This window comes from Peromyscus maniculatus, chromosome 1 (genome assembly GCF_049852395.1).
Source record: "Peromyscus maniculatus bairdii isolate BWxNUB_F1_BW_parent chromosome 1, HU_Pman_BW_mat_3.1, whole genome shotgun sequence".
NCBI classification, from domain to species: Eukaryota; Metazoa; Chordata; class Mammalia; order Rodentia; family Cricetidae; genus Peromyscus; species Peromyscus maniculatus.
In genome coordinates this window covers 73122911-73147501 of record NC_134852.1, presented here as the reverse complement: position 1 = coordinate 73147501, position 24591 = coordinate 73122911, and the positions used below count along the sequence as shown (strand labels likewise).

The following is a 24591-nucleotide window of genomic DNA, read 5'->3' as shown; positions in this document are numbered from 1 at the left end:
AGACACAAGCAGAGGGATAAACGATCACCAACTACTTGCCACACTTTTTTTCCTTTTAATAATTGGAGTGAGAACTCAGCATCAATTTCGTTCTTTCCCTCTTATCCACTTTCAGTCACTGCTTCTGCTGCTACATGTATTCATTCAGAAGATGACAAGAATGATTCACCAGCACCTGTGTTCATCTACAAGGTAACCTCAGGATATGCCTCCATTGCTGAAATTGAGATTACTGTCCTTATTGGTTCTTATTCTCCGATGTATTTGAATGTACACTGTCCTTCAATCAGATGCAAGGAGTGCTTATAAAAGAGACAGCATTGTGAGCTCTTACCAGTCAGGCTCTGGTCATATTCCAGGACACAGTGGGTACTGGGTGTGGCTAAAGCCCGACTATACATTGGATAGGCAAGGCATACTGCTCCTGACATGTACAGGAGTCAGAGCCTGTGGAAATCCCAGCAAAAGCAGGGATTGTTTGATTCCTAGGATTATAAGTACTAGTCACCTGCTCTGTCTCCTGTGCAGGACGTAGCATCCTGCTTGTGAAGCAACTGCTTCTCTGTTAAGATTTGATATTGCTGTGTCAGACTTAAAATGCTGTATCATCTGTTAGGAACGTTGTCCATTGCATACGTTAGTATATGACAGATACTGGCAGAGTCAGGTTCTTTTCTTCAACCTGTAAAGGTACTGTGGGAACTATTACGGCATAGTGAGTGTTCACTACCAACCCCTAGATTTTAGATATATAATATTTAGTGACATCTGTTGAAGAAATCTTAACTATCATAAAAAGGCATGCTTTCACAATTAAATGTAGTACAAGTAATTGTTTTGATCACCCTGTTGCAATATATCATCACAGATTAATCTCTCCCAGCTTGATTTGAAGTCTCCTTGTATTTTGCCATTTAAAAGCCCTAGCCCACTCCTCTTATTTTCATGAGGCCAGACATGAGATTTGTTGCAAATCAATTATTTACTGGTGCTGAGTGGATGGTATTTTATATTTACATTCTAAATAATTCATACTCTAGTTTTTTTGTTTCTTGGTTATAATTTGTTTGTTTGTTTCCTTTTTTTGGTTTGTTCTATAAGTGTGCAGATCTTGTCTGTGTAACCTCCACCTATGAACTCCTCTGTCTTATAATACGTTGGAATTTAGATAACACTGTTCCTACGGATTCATCTACCACCTCTGAATCTGTTATATTTTTTTTGCCTTCTTTACAACATAGAATATTGATGCTTTCTGTGTTCGAGAGGCTGTGTAAGACTTGTTTAGACCATGGGGCTGCTTACTAAGTGTTTTGAAGCACCTACAATTCTTTATGACAATTGGATATGATGGTAAATTTATCAATTTTAATGACAGTTTTTAGGTGCTGTTACCTGCAGTTTGAAATTAACAGAGCCAAGAGGGTATTGGAAACAAAATAGCTATATAAATGGATTAGGAAGCAGTCAATAGAAGCTTAATCATGCTAAGAAATGTTAAAATGACTTTATTTTTTTAAAAGAAGAAGAGAGTACATAACTTTTCATATTTCAATATTTTGAAGTCTAGGGTATTTCCTCAGTATAGCTCTTGTGCAATGTTTGAGATACATAGAAAGAAGTGTGGAGATACTGGGTTGATCCTATATTTTCATCTAGGAACAGACAACCATGTTTGAAAGTGGTGGAAAACATGGATAGCATCAGAGATAGGAAATTTATGAAGTTATTACTTGTGTAATCACAAAACGTATGTCTTTTCTGAGGAATATCCATTAAAATAATTTATGCTTTCCTGAACATAGTCTACACCATAATGTAGATGGACATATCAGCAAACTTGGAAATATTATTAGAATATACAAATTAAAATATGGCAGTTTTATTGCCATCCAATTCTAGGACAAAGGCAAAGTGAGTGGATAGAGTAAAATACCTGAGTTTTACTGGACACTTTGCTTAACATATTATGGGAATTTCCTAACTGTGTACAAATAGTAGATGCACTTTTTAATTAAAGATGAAATATCGGAAGCTGATTTTGGCTTAAATTCTGATACATGGGATAAACAAAAGAATGACACTGCCATGTCTCACTCTACCAACTCCATGAATCCTCTGAATGAATGTCTCTGAGTCCTTAGCCAAAAGCTATCCAGGTGAAAAGCCTCTAGTTCCTGTTTCTTCTGGCCTTATATACCTTAGTGTGTCCAGCCATCACTTCTTTTCTAGTGCTGGGATTAATGGCATAAGTGCTTCCCAAATCCTGGGATTAAATGTGTAAGATCTCAAGTGCAGGTATTAAAGGCAAATGACCACCAAGTACTAGAATTAAAGGTGTATTCCAATAATGCCTGGCTTTTTTTCTTCCTTAGAATGAATCAATCCCATCTAATCCTGCAAAGCTTTGAAGGCTCAGAGATAAACACAGATCACTGCTTCCCAAGTAATGGGATTTCAGATGTTTGCCACCACTTCCTTGCCTCTATGTTTACTCTAGTGGCTTGTTCTGTGTTCTGGTCTTCAGGCACATTCTTTAGGGAACAAAATATATGACCACACATACATGAGAGAAACACTATCTCTATCTGACTTTGATGTGCATCTCTGCATGCCACTAATATGTGATGGCCATTTAAGCATACCTGTAGTCTGGAAACTGTATCAGCTGCATATTCAGGCATAATACTTTCACTATAATTCCCAGGGAACATTCTAGTGTATCATGTGGAAGAATGATGAATTAAAAAAAATGTACGAGTGGCTTATATTTTTAGTAAGCAGACAAAAGGGGAAAGACAGATTTTCTCTACTATTCTATCCCTGGTATTCTACCCATGGGCTAGTAGTTATTCTCAAACCCATGCATACTCAGATGATTTGCAGGAATACAGATAACCAAAAATAGAGCAAGTACATGATCAAAGGATGGAGTAGTAATTGCAGACGAGAGAGATTCTAGTGAAGGGTATTCAATAAATTTGTACAAAATTTCAATAGTTACATGTTAGTACTGAAGAGGAAATTTTAAGAGTGTGAAGTGGTACCGTGAAACCAAAATTAATTCCAAATGCATGCAGACATGTGTAGAACCACACCAAAAATCAAACTGATAAATGTCCACTTGCCTAAGGTATATATGTATCATGAATATGTCTTTCTAAAAGGAAAACATCAGATTATTCTTAATCAACATGAAATTGTTAGATAGGATATGCAATTTAAGAATGTTCAGAGCAAGTCTTCAAATTCATATCTCTATTTAGAATACAAACATACAAACATTCATTTTCAGGCACTACACACACACACACACACACACACACACATACACACACATTATATATATTGCTCATGTCAAAACTGAATTTCAAGCATTTAATCATTTCTGTTGGGGAAGCAAACATGTCATATCAGAAACTGTCAGCAGCAAAAAGCAACTGGCAGCAGAGAATCACAATCATCCATTTCTAGGAAGAAGTGGAGGCTTTCATGTAGATAGTCAGGATGTAGACACCAGCAGAGGGATAAAGGATCACTCCCAACTTGCCACTGGTTGTATTTTTCTTTTTGATAATTGGAGTGAGGACTCGGGATAAATTTCGTTCTTTCCCTCTAATCCACTTTCAGTTTCGCTGCTTCTGCTGCTGCATGTATTCAGAGGGAGACAAGAATGAGTCAGCAGCTCCTGTGTTCATCTCCAAGGTAACCTCAGGATTTGCCTCCATTGCTAAAACTGATATCACTGTCCTTATTGGTTCTTATTCTATGATGAATTTGAATGTACACTGTCCTTCAATCAGAAGCAAGGAGTGCTTATAAAAGAGACAGCATTGTGAGCTCTTACCAGTCAGGCTCTGGCCATATTCCAGGACACAGTGGATCCTGGGTATGACTAAAGCCCGACTATACATTGGATAGACAATGCAGCCTGCTCCTGACATGTACAGGAGTCAGAGCCTGTGGAAATCCAAGCAAAGGCAGGGATTACTTCATATCCAGCCTTATAACTTCTAGTCACCTGCTCTATCTCCTGTGCAGGAAGTAGCATCCTGCTCCTAAAGCAACTGCTTCTCTGTTAAGATTTGATATTGCTGTGTCAGACTTGAAACGCTGTATCATCTGTTATGTTAGCAAGGTAGTCAATTGCAGACCTTTGTATATGACAGATGCTAGTGGAGCCAGGCGACTTCACCCTGGGAGGATACAGTGGGAACTACTCTGGCATTGTCAGTGTTCACAAGAGACTTTAGATTCTATGAATATATCATGCAGTGACATTTGCTGCTGAGACCCTACCTGTCACAAACTGCAGACGTTCACAATATAAAGTATTGCAGGATATTAAACTGTTATCATTCTGTTGTCATTTATACTCACAAATTCAACGTTGCAAGCTTGATTTGCATTCTCCTTGTATTTTGGCATTTACAAGCTGTAGTTCCTTTGTTCTTCTGTCTAAGAAATCCTGTTCCATTTTATGTCATCAAGCAGGGCTGAACTTTGTTGGAAATCAATTATTTACTGGTGCCGAAAGGATGGTATTACATATTTCCCTTTTAAGTTATTCACACACCAGATGACTTTGTTCTTGATTATGATTTGTTTGTTTGTTTTTTGTGTAAATGTGCAGATCTTGTCCTTGTAACCTCAGCCTCTGAATTCTATGTCTTATCATACATTGGACACTAGATAGCACTGTTCCCACAGATTCATTCACTGTTAGCACTCCTAAATCTGTTAGATTTTTTTTCTATCTTCTCTTTGACATGGACTATGGATGCTTTCTGGGTGGGAGAGATGAAGTCAAGTAACATCACACACAGTACAGCCAAGCCTGTCCGGCATATAGAAAGAACCCTCCTGCACATTCTTGCTTTATTTCCCAAATAGTGCATGATGGAACACCTCTGATTAGAGACATTTGATGGCAACATTGAAAGGGTACATATATGGGAGCCCTCAGGGTTTTGCTAGTGAGATTTAAGCTTGTTTTACCAGCAAGGCTGCATAAGAGTTGATTAGACCATGGGGTGATTACTAAGTGTTTTGTAGCATCTACACTTGTTTCTAACAATTGGAGATGGAGGTAAATTTATCAAATTTACTGACATTTTTTACAGTTCTGTAAGCTGCTGCTTTAATTAACGGTGCCCAGTGATTTGTGAAGAAATTATAGCTGTCTGTATTAATGGCTTAGTGATCCGTCAATAGAAGCTTCATCATGCCAAGAAGTGTTATAATGACATGATTTTTAAAAAGAAGAAGAGAGAACATAACTTATCAGTATTCTGATATTTGAAATGCAGGACATTCCGCAGTGTAGCTCTTGATACATGTGTGAGGGATTACAAAAGGGGTGTGGAGATACTGTTTCTATGTAGGAAGCAGACAACCACGTTTGAAAGTGGTGGAAAAAAAGGATAGCATCAGTGATAAGAATTTTATGGAGTTATTACTTGCATAATCACAGCATGTGTGTATTTTCTGAGGAATATCCATCAAGGTATTCTATATTATCCTGAATATAGTCTATACCCCAATGTAGATGGATATGTCATCAAGCTAACTGTTCAGAATTATGAAGACTTGGAAATATTATTACAATATACAAATGAAAATATGGCATTTTTATTACCATCCAATTCTAGGACAAAGGCATAGTGAGTGGATAGTGAGAGTAAACACCTGAGTTTTACAGGACAGTTTGCTTAACATATTCTGGGAATTTCATGACTGTGTACAAATAGTAGATGGACTTTTTAATTAAAAATGAAAACTTGGAATCTGATATTGGAGTAAATTCTGAACATGGGAGAAACAAAAGAACAAGATATTGCCAAGTCTCACTTTGCCAAATCCATTAATCCTCTGAATAAATGATTCTGAGTCCTTAGCCAAAAGCTATCCAGGTGAAAAGCCTCTAGTTCCTGTTTCCTCGGGTCTTATATACCTTAGTGTGCCCAGCCATCACTACTTTCCTAGTGCTGGGATTAATGGCATATGTGCTTCCCAAATCTTGGGATTAAAGGTGTGAGATCTCAAGAGCAGGCGCTAAAGGAAAATGACCACCAGTACTAGAATTGAAGGTGTATTCCAATAATGCCTGGCTTAGTTTCTCCCTTAGACCCAGTCACTCCCATGTAGTTCGGGGTATCTTTGGGGGCGATGATATACACACAGATCTCTGCTTCTCACGTGGTAGGATTTCAGGTGTGTGCAACTACTCCCTGACCTCTACCTTGAATCTAGTGGCTTGTTCTGTGTTCTGATCTTCAAGCACATTCTTTAGGTTATACAATATATCACCACATATACCTGGGGGAAATTCTATGTCAATCTGACTTTGGTGTGCACCTTTGCATGCCACTAAAATGTGATGGCTATTTAAGCATTCCTGTACTCTTGAAACTGTATCAGCTGCATATGCATGCATAATTCTTTCACTCTAAAACCCAGGGAATATCTAGTGTATCCTGTGGATGAATGGTGAAGTGAAAAATGTATGAGTGGCTTATATGTTTTAGTAAGATGACAAGTTTGAAAGTTAGATTATCTCATGTATTCTAGTCCTGGTATTCTGCCCATGGGCTAGTTGTTCTCATACTCATGCATACTCAGGTGCTTTGCATGAACACAGATAACCAAAAATAGAGCAAATATATGATCAAAGGATGGAATAGTGATTGCAGACTAGAGGGAATCTAGTGAAGGGAATGCAGTGAATTTGATCAAAATTTCAGTAGTTACACGTTAAATCTGAAAAGGAATTCCATGAATATGAACTCACACTGTGAAACCAAATTAATGCCAAATGCATGCAGACATGTGGAACCACAGCAATAATCAAACAAATATACAATTGCTGAAGGTATGTATTTATCATGAATATGTCTTTCTAAATGGAATACATCAGATTATTGCTTAATCAACATGACACTATAAGATACGATATGAAGTTTAGGGACGTTCAGAGCAGGTGTTCAAAGTCACGTCTCTATTTAGAATACAAACATCTAATTTCAGGCACTATGTATTCACACCCACACCTGCACTCACCCCCACACACAAACGTGTGTGTGTGTGTGTGTGTGTGTGTGTGTGTGTGTGTGTGTGTGTGTGTATTGCTAATTTCAAGCATTTAATTATTTCTGTTGGGGAAGCTAACATGTCATATCAGAAACTGTCAACAAGAAGCAACTGGCAGCAGAGAATCATAATCGTCCATCTCTAGGAATAATCGGAGGCTTTCATGTAGATAGGCAGGATTTGGACACCAGCAGAGGGATAAAGGATCACACCCTATATGACACTGGTTGTATTTTTCTTTTTGATAATTGCAATGAGGAATCAGGATCAATTACATTCTTTCCTGCTCATCCTCTTTCAGTTTTGCTGCTTCTGCTGCTGCATGTATTCAGAGGGAGACAAGAATGAGTCAGCAGCTCCTGTGTTCATCTCCAAGGTAACCTCAGGATTTGCCTCCATTGCTAAAACTGAGATCACTGTCCTTATTGGTTCTTATTCTACAATGAATTTGAATGCACACTGTCCTTCAATCAGAAGCAAGGAGTGCTTATAAAAGAGACAGCATTGTGAGCTCTTACCAGTCAGGCTCTGGCCATATTCCAGGACACAGTGGGTCTTGGGTGTGGCTAAAGGCCGACTATACATTGGATAGGCAAGGCAGACTGCTCCTGACATGTACAGGAGTCAGAGCCTGTGGAAATAAGCAAAGGCAGGGTTTTTTTTCATTCCCAGCTTTATAAGTCCTAGTCACCTGCTCTATCTCCTATGCACGAAGTAGCATCCTGCTTTTGAAGCAACTGCTTCTCTGTTAAGATTTGATATTTCTGTCAGATTTGAAATGCTGTATCATCTCTTAGCTCGGTACTCCATTGCATACCTTAGTATATGACAGATGCTAGTGGAGTCAGGCTCCTTTCTTCACCCTGGGAGGACACAGTGGGAACTACTCTGGCATTGTCAGTGTTCACAAGAGACTTTAGATTCTATGAATATATCATGCAGGGAAATTTGCTGCTGAGACCCTACCTGTCACAAAATGCAGACATTCACAATATAATGTATTGAAGTTTATTAAACAGTTATCATCCTGTTGTCATTTATACTCACAAATTCAACGTTGCAAGCTTGATTTGCATTCTCCTTGTATTTTGGCAACGTCTGTGTTCACAAGAAACCTTAGAGTCTATGAATATATCACACAGTGATATTTGCTGTTGAGACCCTACCTTCGATCACAAAAAATTATAGTGCAGGATATTAAGATGTTATCATCCTGTTGTCATTTATATTCACAGATTCATTTTCCAAGGTTGGTTTGCATTCTCCTTGTATTTTGGCAAATACAAGCTGTAGTTCTTTTGTTCTTCTTTCCTAGTCATCCCATTCCTCTTTTTGTCATGAAGCCAGGCTTGAATTTTCTTTGGAAATCAGTTATTTACTAGTGCCGAGAGGATGGTATTACATATTTCCCTTCTAAGTTACTCACATACCAGATTCTTTGTTCTTTGTTATGATTTGTTTGTTTGTTTTTTTTATGTAACTGTGCAGTTCTTGTCTCTGTAACATCAGCCTCTGATTTCCTATAATACATTGGACACTAGATAGCACTGTTCCCACAAATTCATCTACCACCTCTGAATCTGTTAGATTTTTTCTGCCTTCTCTTTGACATAGACTATTGATGCTTTCTGGGTGGGAGAGATGAAGTCAAGTAACATCACACACAGTACAGCCAAGCCTGACAGGCATATAGAAAGAACCCTCCTGTACATTCTTGCTTTATTTCTCAAATTTTGCATGATGGAACACCTCTGATTAGAGACATTTGATGCCAACCTCCAAAGGGTACATAAATGGGAGCTTACGGGGTTTTGCTAGTGAGATCTGAGCTTGCTTTTCCAGCAAGGTTGAATAAGAGGTGATTAGACCATGGGCCTCATTACTAAGTGTTTTGAGGCATTTACACTTGTTTCTCACAAGTGGAGATGATAGTAAATTTATCAAATTTACTGACATTTTTATAGTTCTTTTAGGTGTAATTTTCTAATTCATAGAACCAGGAGGGTATGAGTGGAAATAGTGGCTTTATTAATGGCATAGTAAGCAGCCAATAGAAGCTTCATCATGCCAAGAAGTGTTAGAATGACATTAGTTTTAAAAAGAAGAAGAGAGAACAAAACTTTTCAGTATTCCGATATTTTGAAGTGCAGGACATTCCTCACTGTAGCTCTTGATTCATGTACAAGGGATTACAAAAGAAGTGTTGAGATACTATGTTTTTACCTAGGAAACAGACAACCACGTTTGGAAGTGATGGAAAAAAGGATTGAGTCAGAGAAAGAAAATTCATGGAGTTATTGGTTGCATAATCACAATATGTGTGTGTTTTCTTAGGAATATCCATCAAGGAACTTTATGTTTTCCTGAATATAGTCTATTCAACAATGTAGATGGGTATATCAGCAATTTAACTGTTCAAAATTATGGAGAACTTTGAAAAATTATTAGAATATACAAATCAAAATATGATATTTTGCATCACTATCCAATCTTGTAGTGAAGACATAGGTAGTGGATAGTAAAAATAAAATCCCTGAGTTTTAATGAACAGTTTGCTTAAAATACCTGGCAAATGCCATAACTGTTGTACAAATAGTAGATGGATTTTAAATAAGAAAAAAAAACAAAACAAACAAAAAACCAGAAGCTCAAATTGGGATAAATTATGACAGATGGGAGAAACAAAGGAACAATCCATTGCCATGTCTCATTTTTCCAACTCCATTAATCCTCTGAATGAATGTCTCTGAGTCCTTAGAAGAAAGCTATCCAGGCAAAAAGCCTTTAGTTCCTTTATCGTAAGTCCTTATACACCTTTGTCTGCCCAGCCATCGCTTCTTTCCTAGTGCTGGGATTAATGGCATATGTACCTTTCAATTACTGTGATTAAATGTGTGAGATCTGAAGTGTAGGTGTTAAGGCAAATGACAAACAAGCATTCAAATTAAAGGTATATTCCAACAATGCCTGTCTTTGTTTCTCTCCCAGACTGAGTCTATCCCATATCATCTGTTGTAGCTTTGAAGGCTGTCAGATACAAACAGATCACGGCTTTCCCACTGATATGATTTCAGGTGTATGGAACCACTATGTTTAATCTATTGGTGTGTTCTCCGCTGTGATATTCACACACATTATTTAGGGTACACAATATATCACCATTCATACCAGGAGGAAACGCTATATCAGTGTGACATTGGTGTGCAAATCTGCATGCCACTAAAATGTGCTGGCTATTTAAGCATAACTCTATTCTTGCAATTGCATCAACTGCATGTTGATGCATAATTCTTTCACTATGAAAACCAGGGAACATTCTAATGTATCCTGTGGAAGAATGGTGAAGTGAAAAATGTATGAGTGTCTTATATTATTTAGTAAGCTGACAAAGTGGAAAGATAGATTTTCTCAACTATTCAGGCCCTGAGATGTTGCCCATGGGCTAATATTATTGCTCATATTCATGCATACTCAGGTACTTTACATGAACACAAATAACAAAAAATAGAGTAAGTACATGATCAAAGGATGGCAGAGTAATTGCAGACTATATCTGTGATGGTAATGTAGTGAATTTGTTCAAAATATGAATAATCACACAATAATCCTGAACAGGAATTTTTTTACATTTTTTAAATTTTATTTTACAATACTTTTCAGTTCTACATAATAGCCACAGATTCCCTTGTTCTCCCCCTTTCTGACCCCCTCCCCTTCCCCCCAGCACACCCCCCATTCCCACCACCTCAACATCAAGGCCACCCCCGAGAACTGAGATCAACCTGGTAGACTCAATCCAGGCAGGTCCAGTCCCCTCCTCCCAGATTGAGCCAAGCATCCCTGTATGAGTCCCAGGTTTCAAACAGCAATCTCATGCAGCAATCCCAGGACCTGGTACCATTGCCTAGATGCCTCCCAAACAGATCAAGCCAATCAACTGTCTCACCTATTCTGAGGGCCTGATCCAGTTGGGGGCCCCTCAGCCTTTGGTTCATAGTTCATGTGTTTCCATTCGTTTGGCTATTTTCCCTGTGCTTTATCCAACCTTGGTTTCAACAATTATCGATCATATAAACCCTCCTCTTTCTCGCTAATTAGACTCCCAGCGCTCCACCTGGGGCCTAGCTGTGAATGTCTGCATCCAGATTCCTCAGTCCTTGGATAGGGTATCTGGCACAACTATTAGGGTGTTTGGCCATCCCATCACCAGGGTAGGTCAGTCCCCACTGTCTCACAGCAACTGCCAGCAGTCTTTTGTGGGGGTATCTTTGAGGAATTCTGCCTGCCTCTTTAGCACTTTGTTTCTTCCTTTTCTCATGTGGTCTTCATTTACCATGGTCTTCCATTCCTTATTCTCCCTCTCTTTCTTGATCCAGGTGGGATCTCCTGCTCTCTTTCCCTTGACCCTCACCGTTCATTGCTCCCACTTATGTCCAGGCTGTTCATGTAGATCTCATCCATTTCTCTGAAATTGGGTGTTTCCTTGTCTTTCTTGAGGTCCTGTTTTCCAGATAGCCTCACTGGTGATTTGAATAGCAGTCCAGTCATTCTTATTCCATATCTAGTATCCTCCTATGAGTGAATACATACCATATTTGTCTTTCTGAGTCTGGGTTTCCTCACTCAGGATGATTTTTTCTAGATCCATCCATTTTCCTGCAAACCTCATGATATCATTGTTTTTCTCTGCTGAGTAGTATTCCATTGTGTATATGTGCCACAATTTATTTATTCATTCTTCAGTTGAAGGGCATCTAGGTTGTTTCCAGGTTTTGGCTATTACAAACAATGCTGATATAAACATAGCTGAGCAAGTGCTCTTGTGGTATGATTGAGCATTTCTTGGGTATATGCCCAAGAGTGGTATAGCTGGATCTTGGGGGAGATTGATTCCCAATTTTCTAAGAAAGGGCCATATTGATTTCCAAAGTGGTTGTAGAAGCTTGCATTCCCACCAGCAGCGGAGGAGGTTTCTCCAAGTTCCACATCGTCTCCAGCATAATGTGTCCTCAGTGTTTTTGATCTTAGCCATTCGGACAGGTGTAAGGTGGTATCTCAGAGTTGTTTTGTTTTGCATTTCCCTGATGACTAGGGATGTTGAGTAATTCCTTAAATGTCTTTCAGCCATTTGAGTTTCATCTGCTGAGAATTCTCTGTTTAGTTCTATAGCCAATTCCTTAATTGCACTGTTGGTCATTTTGATGTCTAATTTCTTGATTTCCTTATATATTCTGGATATCAGCCCTCTGTCAGATGTGGGGTTGGTGAAGATCTTTTCCCATTATGTACGCTGTCGCTTTGCCTTGTTGAATGTATCCTTTGCTCTACAATAGTTTCTCAGTTTCAAGAGGTCCCATTGATTGATTGTTTCTCTCAGTGTCTGTGCTACTGGTGTTATATTTAAGAAGTGATCTCCTATGTGAATGCCTGAACAGGAAATTTTATGAGTATGAATTGGCACTGTGGAACCAAAATTAATGCCAAATGCATGCAGACATGTGTGGAACCACACAAAAAAAATGAAGCAGACAAATGTGCAATTGCTGAAGGTATATATGTATCATGAATATATCTTTCTAAAAGGAATACATCAGATTATGGCTTAATCAATATGACATTGCCAGCTATGATAGAGGAATATTCTGAGCAGTTCTTCAAAGCACATCTCTATTAACAAAACAAACATCCCATTTCAGGCACTATTTACACACACACACACACACACACACAGAGAGACACACACAGACTATATATATATATATATATATATATATATATATATATATATATAATGTCACAACTTAATTTCAAGCATTTAATCATTTCTCTTGGGAAAGCAACCATGTCTTATCAGAAACTGGTAGCAGCAAGCAGAAACTGGCAACAGAGAATCACAATCGTTCCTTCTCTAGGCAGAAATGGAGGCTTTCATGTAGATAGGCAAGAGATAGAAACCAGCAAAAGATAAATGATCTTGCCCTACGTGCCACAGGTTTTTTTTTCCTTTTAATAATTGGAATGAGAACTCAGGATAAAGTACATTTTTTCCCCTCTCATCCACTTTCAGTTTTGCTGCTTCTGCTGCAACATGTATTCAGGTCTGAGACTAGAATGAGTCAGCAGCTCCTGTGTTCATCTTCAAGGTAACCTCAGTATTTGCCTCCATTGTTAGAATTGAGTTCACTGTCCTTATTGGTTCTTATGCTAAGACGAATTTGAATGCACACTGTCCTTCAATCAGAAGCCAGGAGTGCTTATAAAAGTGACAGCATTGGAAGCTCTTCTCAGTCAGGCTTTGGCCATATTCCAGGACACAGTGGGTCCTGGAAAAGACCAAAGCCCGACTATATATTGGATAGACAAAGCAGACTGCTTCTGACATGTACAAGAGTCAGAACCTGTTGAAATCAGCATAGGCAGGGATTGTTTTATTCCCTGCATTGTAAGTCCCAGTCACCTGCTCTGTTCTCTGTGCAGGAAGTAGCCTCCTGCTTCTGAAGCAACTGCTTCTTTTTTAAGATTGATATTGCTGTGTCAGACTAGAAATGCTGTATCATCTGTTAGGAATATACTCCATTTCAGACGTTTGTATTGAAAAATACTAGTGGAGTCAGGCTCCTTTCTTCTTTATGGGGAGTACTATGGGAACTTTTATGGCATTGTCAGTGTTCACAAGCAACCCTTAGTGTCTATGAATACAGCAGGCACTGACATTTGCTGATGAGACCCTACCTGTCACCCAAGGCATGCATTCACAATAAAATGTGTTGCAGGAAATTAAGATGTTATCATCCCGTTGTCATTTATCATCACAGATTCAACTTTCCAGGCTTGATTTGCAGTCCCCTTGTATTTTATTATATACAAGCTGTAGTTCTTTTGTTCTTCTTCCCTAGTCAGCCCATTCCTCTTTTTGTAATCATGCCAGGCCTGGGGTTTCTTGAAAATCAGTATTTAATGCTGCTGAGAGGATGGTATTACATCTTTACCTTCTAAGTAATTCGCACAACAGATGTCTTTGTTCTTAGTTATGATTTGTTTGTTTGTTTGTTGTGTAACTTTTCAGATCTTTTCTCTGTATCCTCAGCCTGTGAATTATAATGTCTTCTACACATTGGACCCTAGATAACACTATTCCTACAGATAAATCTGTCCCCTCTGAATCTGTTAGATTTTTTTCTGCCTTGTCTTCAACATAGATTATTGATGCTTTCTGGGTGGGAGAGATGAAGCCAAGTAACATCAAACATAGTACACCCATGTTTGCCATGTATATAGAGAGAACCTGCATGTGTATTCTTGCTTAATTTCCCAAATAGTGCATGATTGAACACCTCTGATTAGATACATTTGATGCCCACATCCACTGGGTACATATATGGGAGCCCATAGAATTTTCCTAGTGACATCTGAGGTATCTTTACCAGCAATGTTGCTTGAGAAGTGATTATACCATGGGTTTGGTTACTAAGTGTTTGAAGGGTGTACACATGGTTTTAACAATTGGAGATGATCGTAAAATTATCATATTTGCTGAGGTTTTTTTATAGTGATATTAGCTGCAGTTTGCAAAGTAACAGACCCAGGTGGTATTAGTAGAAATAATTGCTCTATTAGTACATTAGTAAGCAGTCCATAGAAGCTTAAGAATGCCAAGCAGTGTTAAAAGGACCTTGTTTTTAAAAAGAAGTTGTTTAAGAGAGAATGTAACTTTTCAGCGTTTAGATATGTTGATGTGCAGAACATTCCTCAGTGTAGCTCTTATTCTATGAATGAGGGATTACAAAAAAGTGCGAGGATACTGGCTTAATCTTAATGTTTTTATCCAGGAGTCCAAAAAACAAGTTTGAAAGTGGTGGACGAAAAAGGATTGCTTTAGAGATAGGAAATTTGTGTTGGTTGCATATACATAATGTGTGTGTGTACTCTGAGGAATATACCTCAAGTTACTTTATGTTTCTCTGTTTATACTCTACACCACAATGTAGATGGATATATCAGCAAGCTATCTGCTCTAAATTATGAAGAACTTGGAAATATTATTCGAATATACAAATGAAAATATGACATTCTGCATTACCATCCACTATTGGGAAATAATGCATTGGTAGTGTGTTGTGGTAATATTTTGTTCTCCAAAATATTTGCACCCTAATAAACTTATCTGGGGTCAGAGTACAGAACAGCCACTAGACATAGAGGCCTAAAAATAGTGGCACACAGGCCTTTAATCCTATCATTCTAGAGTCAGAGATCTGTCTGGATATCTTTGAGTTCATGGCTACACTTAAAACAGCCAGGCCTGGTAACAAGAGACTTTAATTCCAGGAAGTGATGACAGGGATCAGAATGGTAGATAAGACTTGAAGACCAGAAACTAGAGTTGTTTAAGCTTTTAGGCTTCTAGCAGCAGTTTAGCTGAGATTCATTCTGGATCAGGACTCAGTGGCTTCCATTCTGAGGAAACAGGATCATTTAAGTAATTGGCAATGTGAGGTTTCTGTGGCTTGATCTGCTTCTCTGATCTTCCAGTATTCACCCCAATTCCTGCCTTCAGGTTTGTTTTTATTAATAAGAATTTTTAAGATTTGTGTTACAGTTGGTAGGTATATTAAAATACCTGAAATTTAATAGAGAGTTTACTTATCATATTTGGTGAAATCCATAAATGTTGTACAAACAGTACGCAGACTTTTTCATTAAAAAAAAATGGAAGCTGATATTGGGGTAAATTTTGATATATGGGAGAAACAAAGGAACAAGACACTGCCATGTCTCACTCTGCCAACTCCATGAGATCTCTGAATAAATGTCTCTGATTCCTTAACGAAAAGCTATCCAGTTTAAAAGCCTCTAGTTCTTGTGTCCTTGGGCCTTATATACCTTAGTCTATCCAGCCATCACTTCTTTCCTAGTGCTGGGATTAATGGTATATGTGCTTCCCAAAACCTGGGATTAAAGGTATGAGATCTCATGTGCAGGTGTTAAAGTCAAATGACAACTGAGTACTAGAATTAAAAGTGTATTCCAATAATGCCTGGCTGTGTTTCTCCCTTAGACTGAGTCAATCCCAAGTAGTTCAGGTTAGCTTTGAATGCTCTGAGATACAAACTGATCTCTGCTTCCCCAGTGATAGGATTTCAGATATGTACCACCACTTCATGTCCTCTATATTTAATCTATTGGCTTGTTCTGTGTTCTGATCTTCAGGCACATTATTTAGGGTACACAAAAGATCACCACACATACCTGGAAGAAACTCTATGTCAATCTGACATTGGTGTGCACCTCTGCATGCCACTAAAATGTGCTGGCTATTTAAGCACGTCTACTCTTGCAATTGCATCAGATGCATGTTGATGCATAATTCTTTCACTACGAAAACCAGGCAACATTATAATGTATAATGTATAATTTTGTGAAAGAATGGTGAAGTGAAAAATGTATGACTGTCTTATATTATTTAGTAAGCTAACAAAAGTGGAAAGATAGATTTTCTCTTCTATTCTAGCCCTGAGATGCTGTCCATGGGCCAATAGTAGGTTTCATACCCATGCATACTCAGGTGCATAACATGAACACAGATAACAAATAATTGAGCTACTACATGATTAAAGGATGGACTAGTAATTACAGACTGAATCTGTCAAGAGAATTTAGTGAATTTGTTAAAATTTTCAATAACCACACATTAATCCTGAAAAGGAAATTTTATGAGTATGAATTGGTACCGTGGAACCAAAATTAATGCCAAATGCATGCAGACATGTGTGGAACCACACAAAAAATTAAACACACAAATGTTCAATAGCTGAATGTATATATGTATCATGAATATGTCTTTCTAAAAGGAATAGATCAGATTATTGCTTAATCAACATGACACTGTAAGATACAAGATATAACTTAGGAATGTTCAGAAGAGGGCATCAAAGTCACATCACTATTTACAATACAAGCATCCCATTTTAGGCACTATGTACACACACACACACACACACACACACACACACACATTATATATATATATATATATATATATATATATATATATATATATATATATATATATATATATATCTCAGGTCAATACTGAATTTCAATTATTTAATCATTTCTCTTGGGGAAGCTATCATGATATATCAGAAACTGTCAGCAGCAAGCAGAACCTGGCAGCAGAGATTCACAATTGTCCATCTCTAGGCAGAAACGGAGGGTTTTGTGTAGATAGGCAGGATGTAGAAACAAGCAGAGGGATAAATGTTCATGCCCTACTTGCCAGAGGTTTTTTCCCTTTTAATAATTTTAATGAGAACTCAGGATCAATTATGTTGTTTCCCTCTCATCCACTTTCAGTTTCACTGCTTCTGCTTCTACATGTATTCAGAGGGAGACAAGAATGATTCAGCAGCTCCTGTGTTCATCTCCAAGATAACCTCAGGATTTGCCTCCATTGCTGAAATTGAGATCACTGTCTTATTGGTTCTTATTCTACGATGAATTTAATGCACACTGTCCTTCAATCAGAAGCAAGGAGTGCTTGTAAAAGCGACAACAATGTAAGCTCTTACCAGTCAGGCTCTGGCCATATTCCAGGACACAGTGGGTCCTGGGTATGGCTAAAGCCCAACTATACATTGGATAGGCAAGGCAGACTGCTCCTGACATGTACAGGGGTCAGAGCCTGTGGAAATCAGCAAAGACAGGGATTGTTTTCTTCCCAGCATTATAATGATGCCCTAGTCACCTGCTCTGTCTCCAGTGCAGGAAGTAGCATCATTCTTCTGAAGTAACTGCTTCTTTTTTAAGATTGATATTGCTATGTCAGACTTAAAATACCATATCATATGTTAGGAATGTAATCTATTTCAGACCTTATATATGACAGATGCTTTTGGTGTCAGGCTCCTTTCTTCACTCTGGGAGGATACTGTGAGAACTGATATGGCATTGTCAGTGTTCACAATCAACCCATAGTGTCAATGATTATATGACGTAGTGACATTTGCTAATGAGACACTACCTGTCACCCAAGGCATGCATTCACAATAAAATGTAGTGCAAGATATTAAGATTTTTATCACCAGTTGTCATTTATCATCACAGATTCAGCTTTCCAAGCTTGATTTCCTTTCCTATTTTTTTTTTTTTGCCTATACAAGCTATGTAGTTCTTTTGTTTTTCTTTCCTAGTCAGCCCATTCCTCTTTATGTCATTAGTTCAGGCCTTAGCTTTTTTGGAAATCAATTAATTACTGGTGCTAAGAGGATAGTTTTACATATTTACCTTGAAAGTAATTCACACACCAGATTTCCTTGTTCTTCCTTATGCTTTTTTTGATTGTTTTATTTGTAATTGTGTGGATCTTATTTCTCTAATCTCAGTCTCTGATTTCCTATGTCTGATAATACATTGGATTCAAAGTAACAATGTTCCTGTGAATTCATCTACTACCTCTGAATCTGTTGGATCTTTTTCTGCCTTGTTTTCTACATAGATTTTTGATGTTTTTTGGGTGGGAGAGATGAAGTCACATAATATCAAAAGTAGTACTTCCAAGCATGCAAAGCATTTAGAAAGACCCTATGTGTACATTCTTCCTTTATTACCCAAATAGTGCATGATGGAACACCTCTGATTAGTGACATTTGATGCCCGGTTCCATTGGGTGCATATAAGGGAGCCCACTGAGTTTTGCTAGTGAGATATGAGCTTAGTTTATTAGCAAGGCCTCATAAGAGGTGATTAGATCATGGGCAAGGTTTCTAGGTGTTTTGAAAGGTCTACACTTGTTTTTAACCAATTGAGTATGTGGTAAAATGATCAATTTTACCAAGATTTTATAGTGCTGTAATCTGCAATTTGCAAATTAACAGAGCCGGTGTGGTGGTGGTGAGTAAAAATAATAGATATATTAATGGCATAGTAAGCCTTCAATAGAGTTTAAAATTGCCAAGAATCATTAATAGACTTTATTTTTAAGAAGAGGAGGAGGAGGAGGAAGAAGAAGAAGAAGAAGAGGAGGAGGAGGAGGAGGAGGAGGTGGAGGAGGAGGAGGAAGAAGAAGAAGAAGAAGAAGAAAAAGAAGAAGAAGAAGAAGAAGAAGAAGAAGAAGAAGAAGAAGAAGAAGAAGAAGAAGAAGAAGACAGACAACAAGGACGAAGACTGAGGAGGAGGAGGAGGAGGAAGAGGAGGAGGAGGAGGAAGAGGAGGAGGAGGAGGGGGAGGAGGAGGAGGAGAGAGAATATAACTTTTCAATATTCCAGTATTTTGAACTGCAGGACATTCCTCAGTGTAGCTCTTGTACCATGTATGTCAGATTACAAAAGAAAAGTGGAGGAACTGGGTCGATTCTAAAGTTTTCAACCAGGAGTCAAACAACCAAGTTTAGAAGTTATGGGAGACAAGGGATATCATCAGAGATAGGAAATTTATAGAGTTATGGGTTTCATAATCACAAATTGTGTGTGTTCTCTGAGGAATATCCCTCAAGTTACTTTATTTGTATATGTTTATAGGCTAAATCACAATGTACATGGATATATCAGGAAGCTAACTGCTCTGAATTATGAATACCTTGGAAATATTATTAGAATATACAAATGAAAACATGACATTTTGCTTTCCTATCCAATTCTAGGACACAAGGCATACTGAGTGGATAGTTACAGTAAAATACCTGAGTGTTTTGGCCGTTTGCTTAAAGTTTTCAGCAAAATCCATAACTGTTGTAAAAATAGTAAATGGACATTTAGTTAAAAAAAAAAGAAGCTGATATTGTGGTAAATTCTGATAGATAGGAGAAACAAAGTAATAAGCCACTGCCATGTCTAACTTTGCCAACTCCATGATCTGTTGAAAGCCTGTTTCTTATTCCCTAGCCCAAAGCTATTCAGGCAAATAGCCTCTAGTTCCTGTCTCTTCAGGTTGTATACACCTTTGTCTGCCCAGCCATCAATTCTTTCCTAGTGCTGGAATTAATGGCATAAGTGGTTCCCAAATACTGGGATTAAAGGTGTGAGATCTCTAGTACAGGAGTTAAAGGCAAATGACTACTGAGTATTAGACTTAAAAGTGTATTCCAACAATGCATGTCTTTGTTTCTCTCCTAGACTGAGTCAATCACATGTAGTTCAAGTAGCTTTGAGGCCCTGAGATACCAAGAGATCTCTGCTTCCCCAGTGATAGGATTACAGGTGTGTCCCACCACTTCCTGTCCTCTATGTTTAATTTAGAGGCTTGTTCTCTGCTCTGTTTTTCAGGCACATTAATTGTGGTACACACTATACCACCATACGAACCTGGGATTCACACTATGTTTACCTCACATTGATGTGCACCTCATCATTCCACTGAAATGTGATGGCTATTTAAGCATATCTCTACTCTTGAAATTGTATCAGCTCCATATAAATACATAATTCTTTCACTATGAAAACGAGGGAACATTCTAATGTATCCTGTGTAAGAATGGTGAAGTGACAGATGTATGAGTGGCTTATATTATTTACTAAGTTGACAAAAGTGGAAAATTTTTTTTCTCAATTATTCTAGCCCTGAGATGATGCCCATGAGCGAGTAGTTGTTCTCACATCCATGCATACTCAGGTGCTTTACATGAGCAAAGAAAACAAAAAATAGAGCAAGTACATGAAAAAACAATGAGTAGTCCTTGAGAACTATTTATAATGAGGTGAATGTAGCAAATTTGTTCAAAATTTCAATAATCTCATTTTACTGCACAGGAAATTGTATGAGTTTGAATTGCAATTGTGAAACTGAAAGTAATAAAAAATGCATGCAAACGTGTAGAACCAACCAAAAATCGAACAGACAAATGTGCAATTGCTGAAGGTATATATACATCATGATTATTACTTTCTGAAAGGAATATATCAGATTATTGCTTAATCAACATAACACTTTAAGCTATGATATGCAAATTGGGGATTTTCAGAGCAGGGCTTCAAAGTCAACTCTCTATTTTCAATACAAGCATTCCATTTCAGGCATGTATGTAAAACCAAATGTATGCGTGTGTGTGTGTGTGTGTGTGTGTGTGTGTGTGTGTGTGTGTGTATACTGTTCTTGTAACAACTGAATTTCAAGCATTTCATCATTTCTGTTGGGGAAGCTAACATATCATATCAGAAACTGTCAGCAACAAGCAGCACCTGACTCCAGAGAATAATAATCCTCCATCTCTAGGCAGAAATGGAGGCTTTTGTGTAGATAGGCAGGATGTAGACACAAGCAGAGGGATAAATGATCACCTACTACTTGCCACACTTTTTTTCCTTTTAATAATTTGAGTGAGAACTCAGCATCAATTTCATTCTTTCCCTCTCATCCACTTTCAGTCACTGCTTCTGCTGCTACATGTATTCATTCAGAAGATGACAAGAATGATTCAACAGCTCCTGTGTTCATCTACAAGGTAACCTCAGGATTTGCCTCCATTGTTGGAATTGAGATCACTGTCCTTATTGGTTCTTATTCTCCGATGAATTTGAATGTACACTGTCCTTCAATCAGAAGCAAGGAATGCTAATAAAAGAGACAGCATTGTGAGCTCTTACCAGTCAGGCTCTGGCCACATTCCAGGACACAGTGGATCCTGGGTGTGGCTAAAGCCCGACTATACATTGGATAGGCAAAGCACACTGCTCGTGACATGTACAGGAGTCAGAGCCTGTGGAAATCCCAGCAAAAGCAGGGATTGTTTGATTCCCAGGATTATAAGTACTAGTCACCTGCTCTGTCTCCTGTGCAGGACGTAGCATCCTGCTTGTGAAGCAACTGCTTCTCTGTTAAGATTTGATATTGCTGTGTCAGACTTGAAATGCTGTATCATCTGTTAGGAACATTGTCCATTGCATACCTTAGTATATGACAGATACTGGCAGAGTCAGGTTCTTTTCTTCAACCTGTAAAGGTACTGTGGGAACTATTACGGCATAGTGAGTGTTCACTACCAACCCCTAGATTTTATTATATATAATATTTAGTGACATCTGTTGAAGAAATCTTAACTATCATAAAAAGGCATGCTTTCACAATTAAATGTAGTACAAGAAATTGTTTTGATCACCCTGTTGCAATATATCATCACAGATTAATCTCTCCCAGTTTGATTTGAAGTCTCCTTGTATTTTGCCATTTAAAAGCCCTAGCCCACTCCTCTTATTCATGAGGCCAGACATGAGATTTGTTGCAAATCAATTATTTACTGGTGCTGAGTGGATGGCATTTTATATTTACATTCTAAATAATTCATACTCCAGTTTTTTTGTTTCTTGGTTATAATTTGTTTGTTTGTTTCCTTTTTTTTTTGGTTTGTTCTATAAGTGTGCAGATCTTGTCTCTGTATCCTCCACCTATGAACTCCTCTGTCTTATAATACGTTGGAATTTAGATAACACTGTTCCTACGGATTCATCTACCACCTCTGAATCTGTTATATTTTTTCTGCCTTCTTTACAACATAGAATATTGATGCTTTCTGGGTTTGAGCGGTGAGGTCAAGTAACATCACTAATAGTACACCCAAACCTGCCAGGCATTTAGAGACCCCAACTGCACATCCTTGCTTTATTTCCCACCTAGTCCATGATGGAAGACCCTGGTAAGAGACATTTGATGCCCAGATCCAACAGTAACATATATGGGAACCCAAAGAATTTTGATGTGAGACCTGAGCTTGCTTTACCAGAAAGGCTGTGTAAGACTTGATTAGACCATGGCGCTGATTACTAAGTGTTTTGAAGCACCTACAATTCTTTATGACAATTAGAAATGATGGTAAATTTATCAATTTTAATGACAGTTTTTAGGTGCTGTTACCTTCAGTTTGAAATTAACAGAGCCAAGAGGGTATTGGAAACAAAATAGCTATATAAATGGATTAGGAAGCAGTCAATAGAAGCTACATCATGCTAAGAAATGTTAAAGTGACATTATTTTTTAAAAAGAAAAGAGAGTACATAACTTTTCATATTTCGATATTTTGAAGTCTAGGATATTTCCTCAGTATAGCTCTTATGCAATGTATGAGATACATTGAAAGAGGTGTGGAGATACTGGGTTGATGCTATATTTTGATATAGGAAGCAGACAACCACGTTTGAAAGTGGTGGAAAACAAGGATAGCATCAGAGATAGGAAATTTATGAAGTTATTACTTGTGTAATCACAAAACGTGTGTGTTTTCTGAGGAATATCCATCAAAATAATTTATGCTTTCCTGAACATAGTCTACACCATAATGTAGATGGATATATCAGCAAAGTAACTGTTCATAATTATGAAGAACTTGGAAATATTATTAGAATATACAAATTAAAATATGGCAGTTTTATTGCCATCTAATTCTAGGACAAAGGCATAGTGAGTGGATAGGGTAAAATATCTGAGTTTAACTGGACAGTTTGCTTAACATATTCTGGGAATTTCATAACTGTGTACAAATAGTAGATGGACTTTTTAATTAAAGATGAAATATTGGAAGCTGATTTTGGCTTAAATTCTGATACATGGGATAAACAAAAGAATGACACTGCCATGTCTCACTCTACCAACTCCATGAATCCTCTGAATGAATGTCTCTGAGTCCTTAGCCAAAAGCTATCCAGGTGAAAAGCCTCTAGTTCCTGTTTCTTCTGGCTTTATATACCTTAGTGTGACCAGCCATCACTTCTTTTCTAGTGCTGGGATTAATGGCATAAGTGCTTCCCAAATCCTGGGATTAAATGTGTAAGATCTCAAGTGCAGGTATTAAAGGCAAATGACCACCAAGTACTAGAATTAAAGGTGTATTCCAATAATGCCTGGCTTTGTTTCTTCCTTAGAATGAATCAATCCCATCTAATCCTGCAAAGCTTTAAAGGCTCAGAGATAAACACAGATCTCTGCTTCCCAAGTGATGGGATTTCAGATGTTTGCCACCACTTCCTCGCCTCTATGTTTACTCTAGTGGCTTGTTCTGTGTTCTGGTCTTCAGGCACATTCTTTAGGGAACAAAATATATGACCACACATACATGAGAGAAACACTATCTCTATCTGACTTTGATGTGCATCTCTGCATGCCACTAATATGTGATAGCCATTTAAGCATACCTGTAGTCTGGAAACTGTATCAGCTGCATATTCATGGATAATACCTTCACTATAAGTCCCAGGGAACATTCTAGTGCACCATGTGGAAGAATGGTATATTAAAAAACTGTATGAGTGGCTTATATTTTTTAGTAAGCAGACAAAAGTGGAAAGACAGATTTTCTCTACTATTTTTTCCCTGGTATTCTACCCATGGGCTAGTAGTTATTCTCAAACCCATGCATACTCAGATGATTATAGGAATACAGATAATCAAAAATAGAGCAAGTACATGATCAAAGGATGGAGTAGTAATTGCAGACTAGAGAGATTCTAGTGAAGGGGATGCAATAAATTTATACAAAATTTCAATAGTTACATGTTAATACTGAGAGGAAATTTTAAG

General features: G+C 37.9%; 1 protein-coding gene across 2 annotated transcripts in view; it reads left to right on the top strand.

Moving 5' to 3' along the window:
* Positions 1-24591, top strand: part of LOC143267163 (uncharacterized) — a 50140-nt gene that overhangs the window by 2103 nt on the left and 23446 nt on the right. Inside the window, exons 3-6 of one of the 2 annotated variants that reach the window (XM_076544064.1) lie at positions 116-192; positions 3631-3705; positions 7391-7465; positions 21450-21526. In XM_076544064.1, coding sequence (XP_076400179.1) covers positions 3652-3705; positions 7391-7465; positions 21450-21526 — 206 coding nt within the window. In that variant the 5' untranslated portion in view covers positions 116-192; positions 3631-3651. Of the gene's footprint in view, positions 1-115; positions 193-3630; positions 3706-7390; positions 7466-17410; positions 17649-20201; positions 20286-21449; positions 21527-24591 lie in introns of those variants that run through there. The other variant, XM_076544062.1, reaches the window with a different exon arrangement.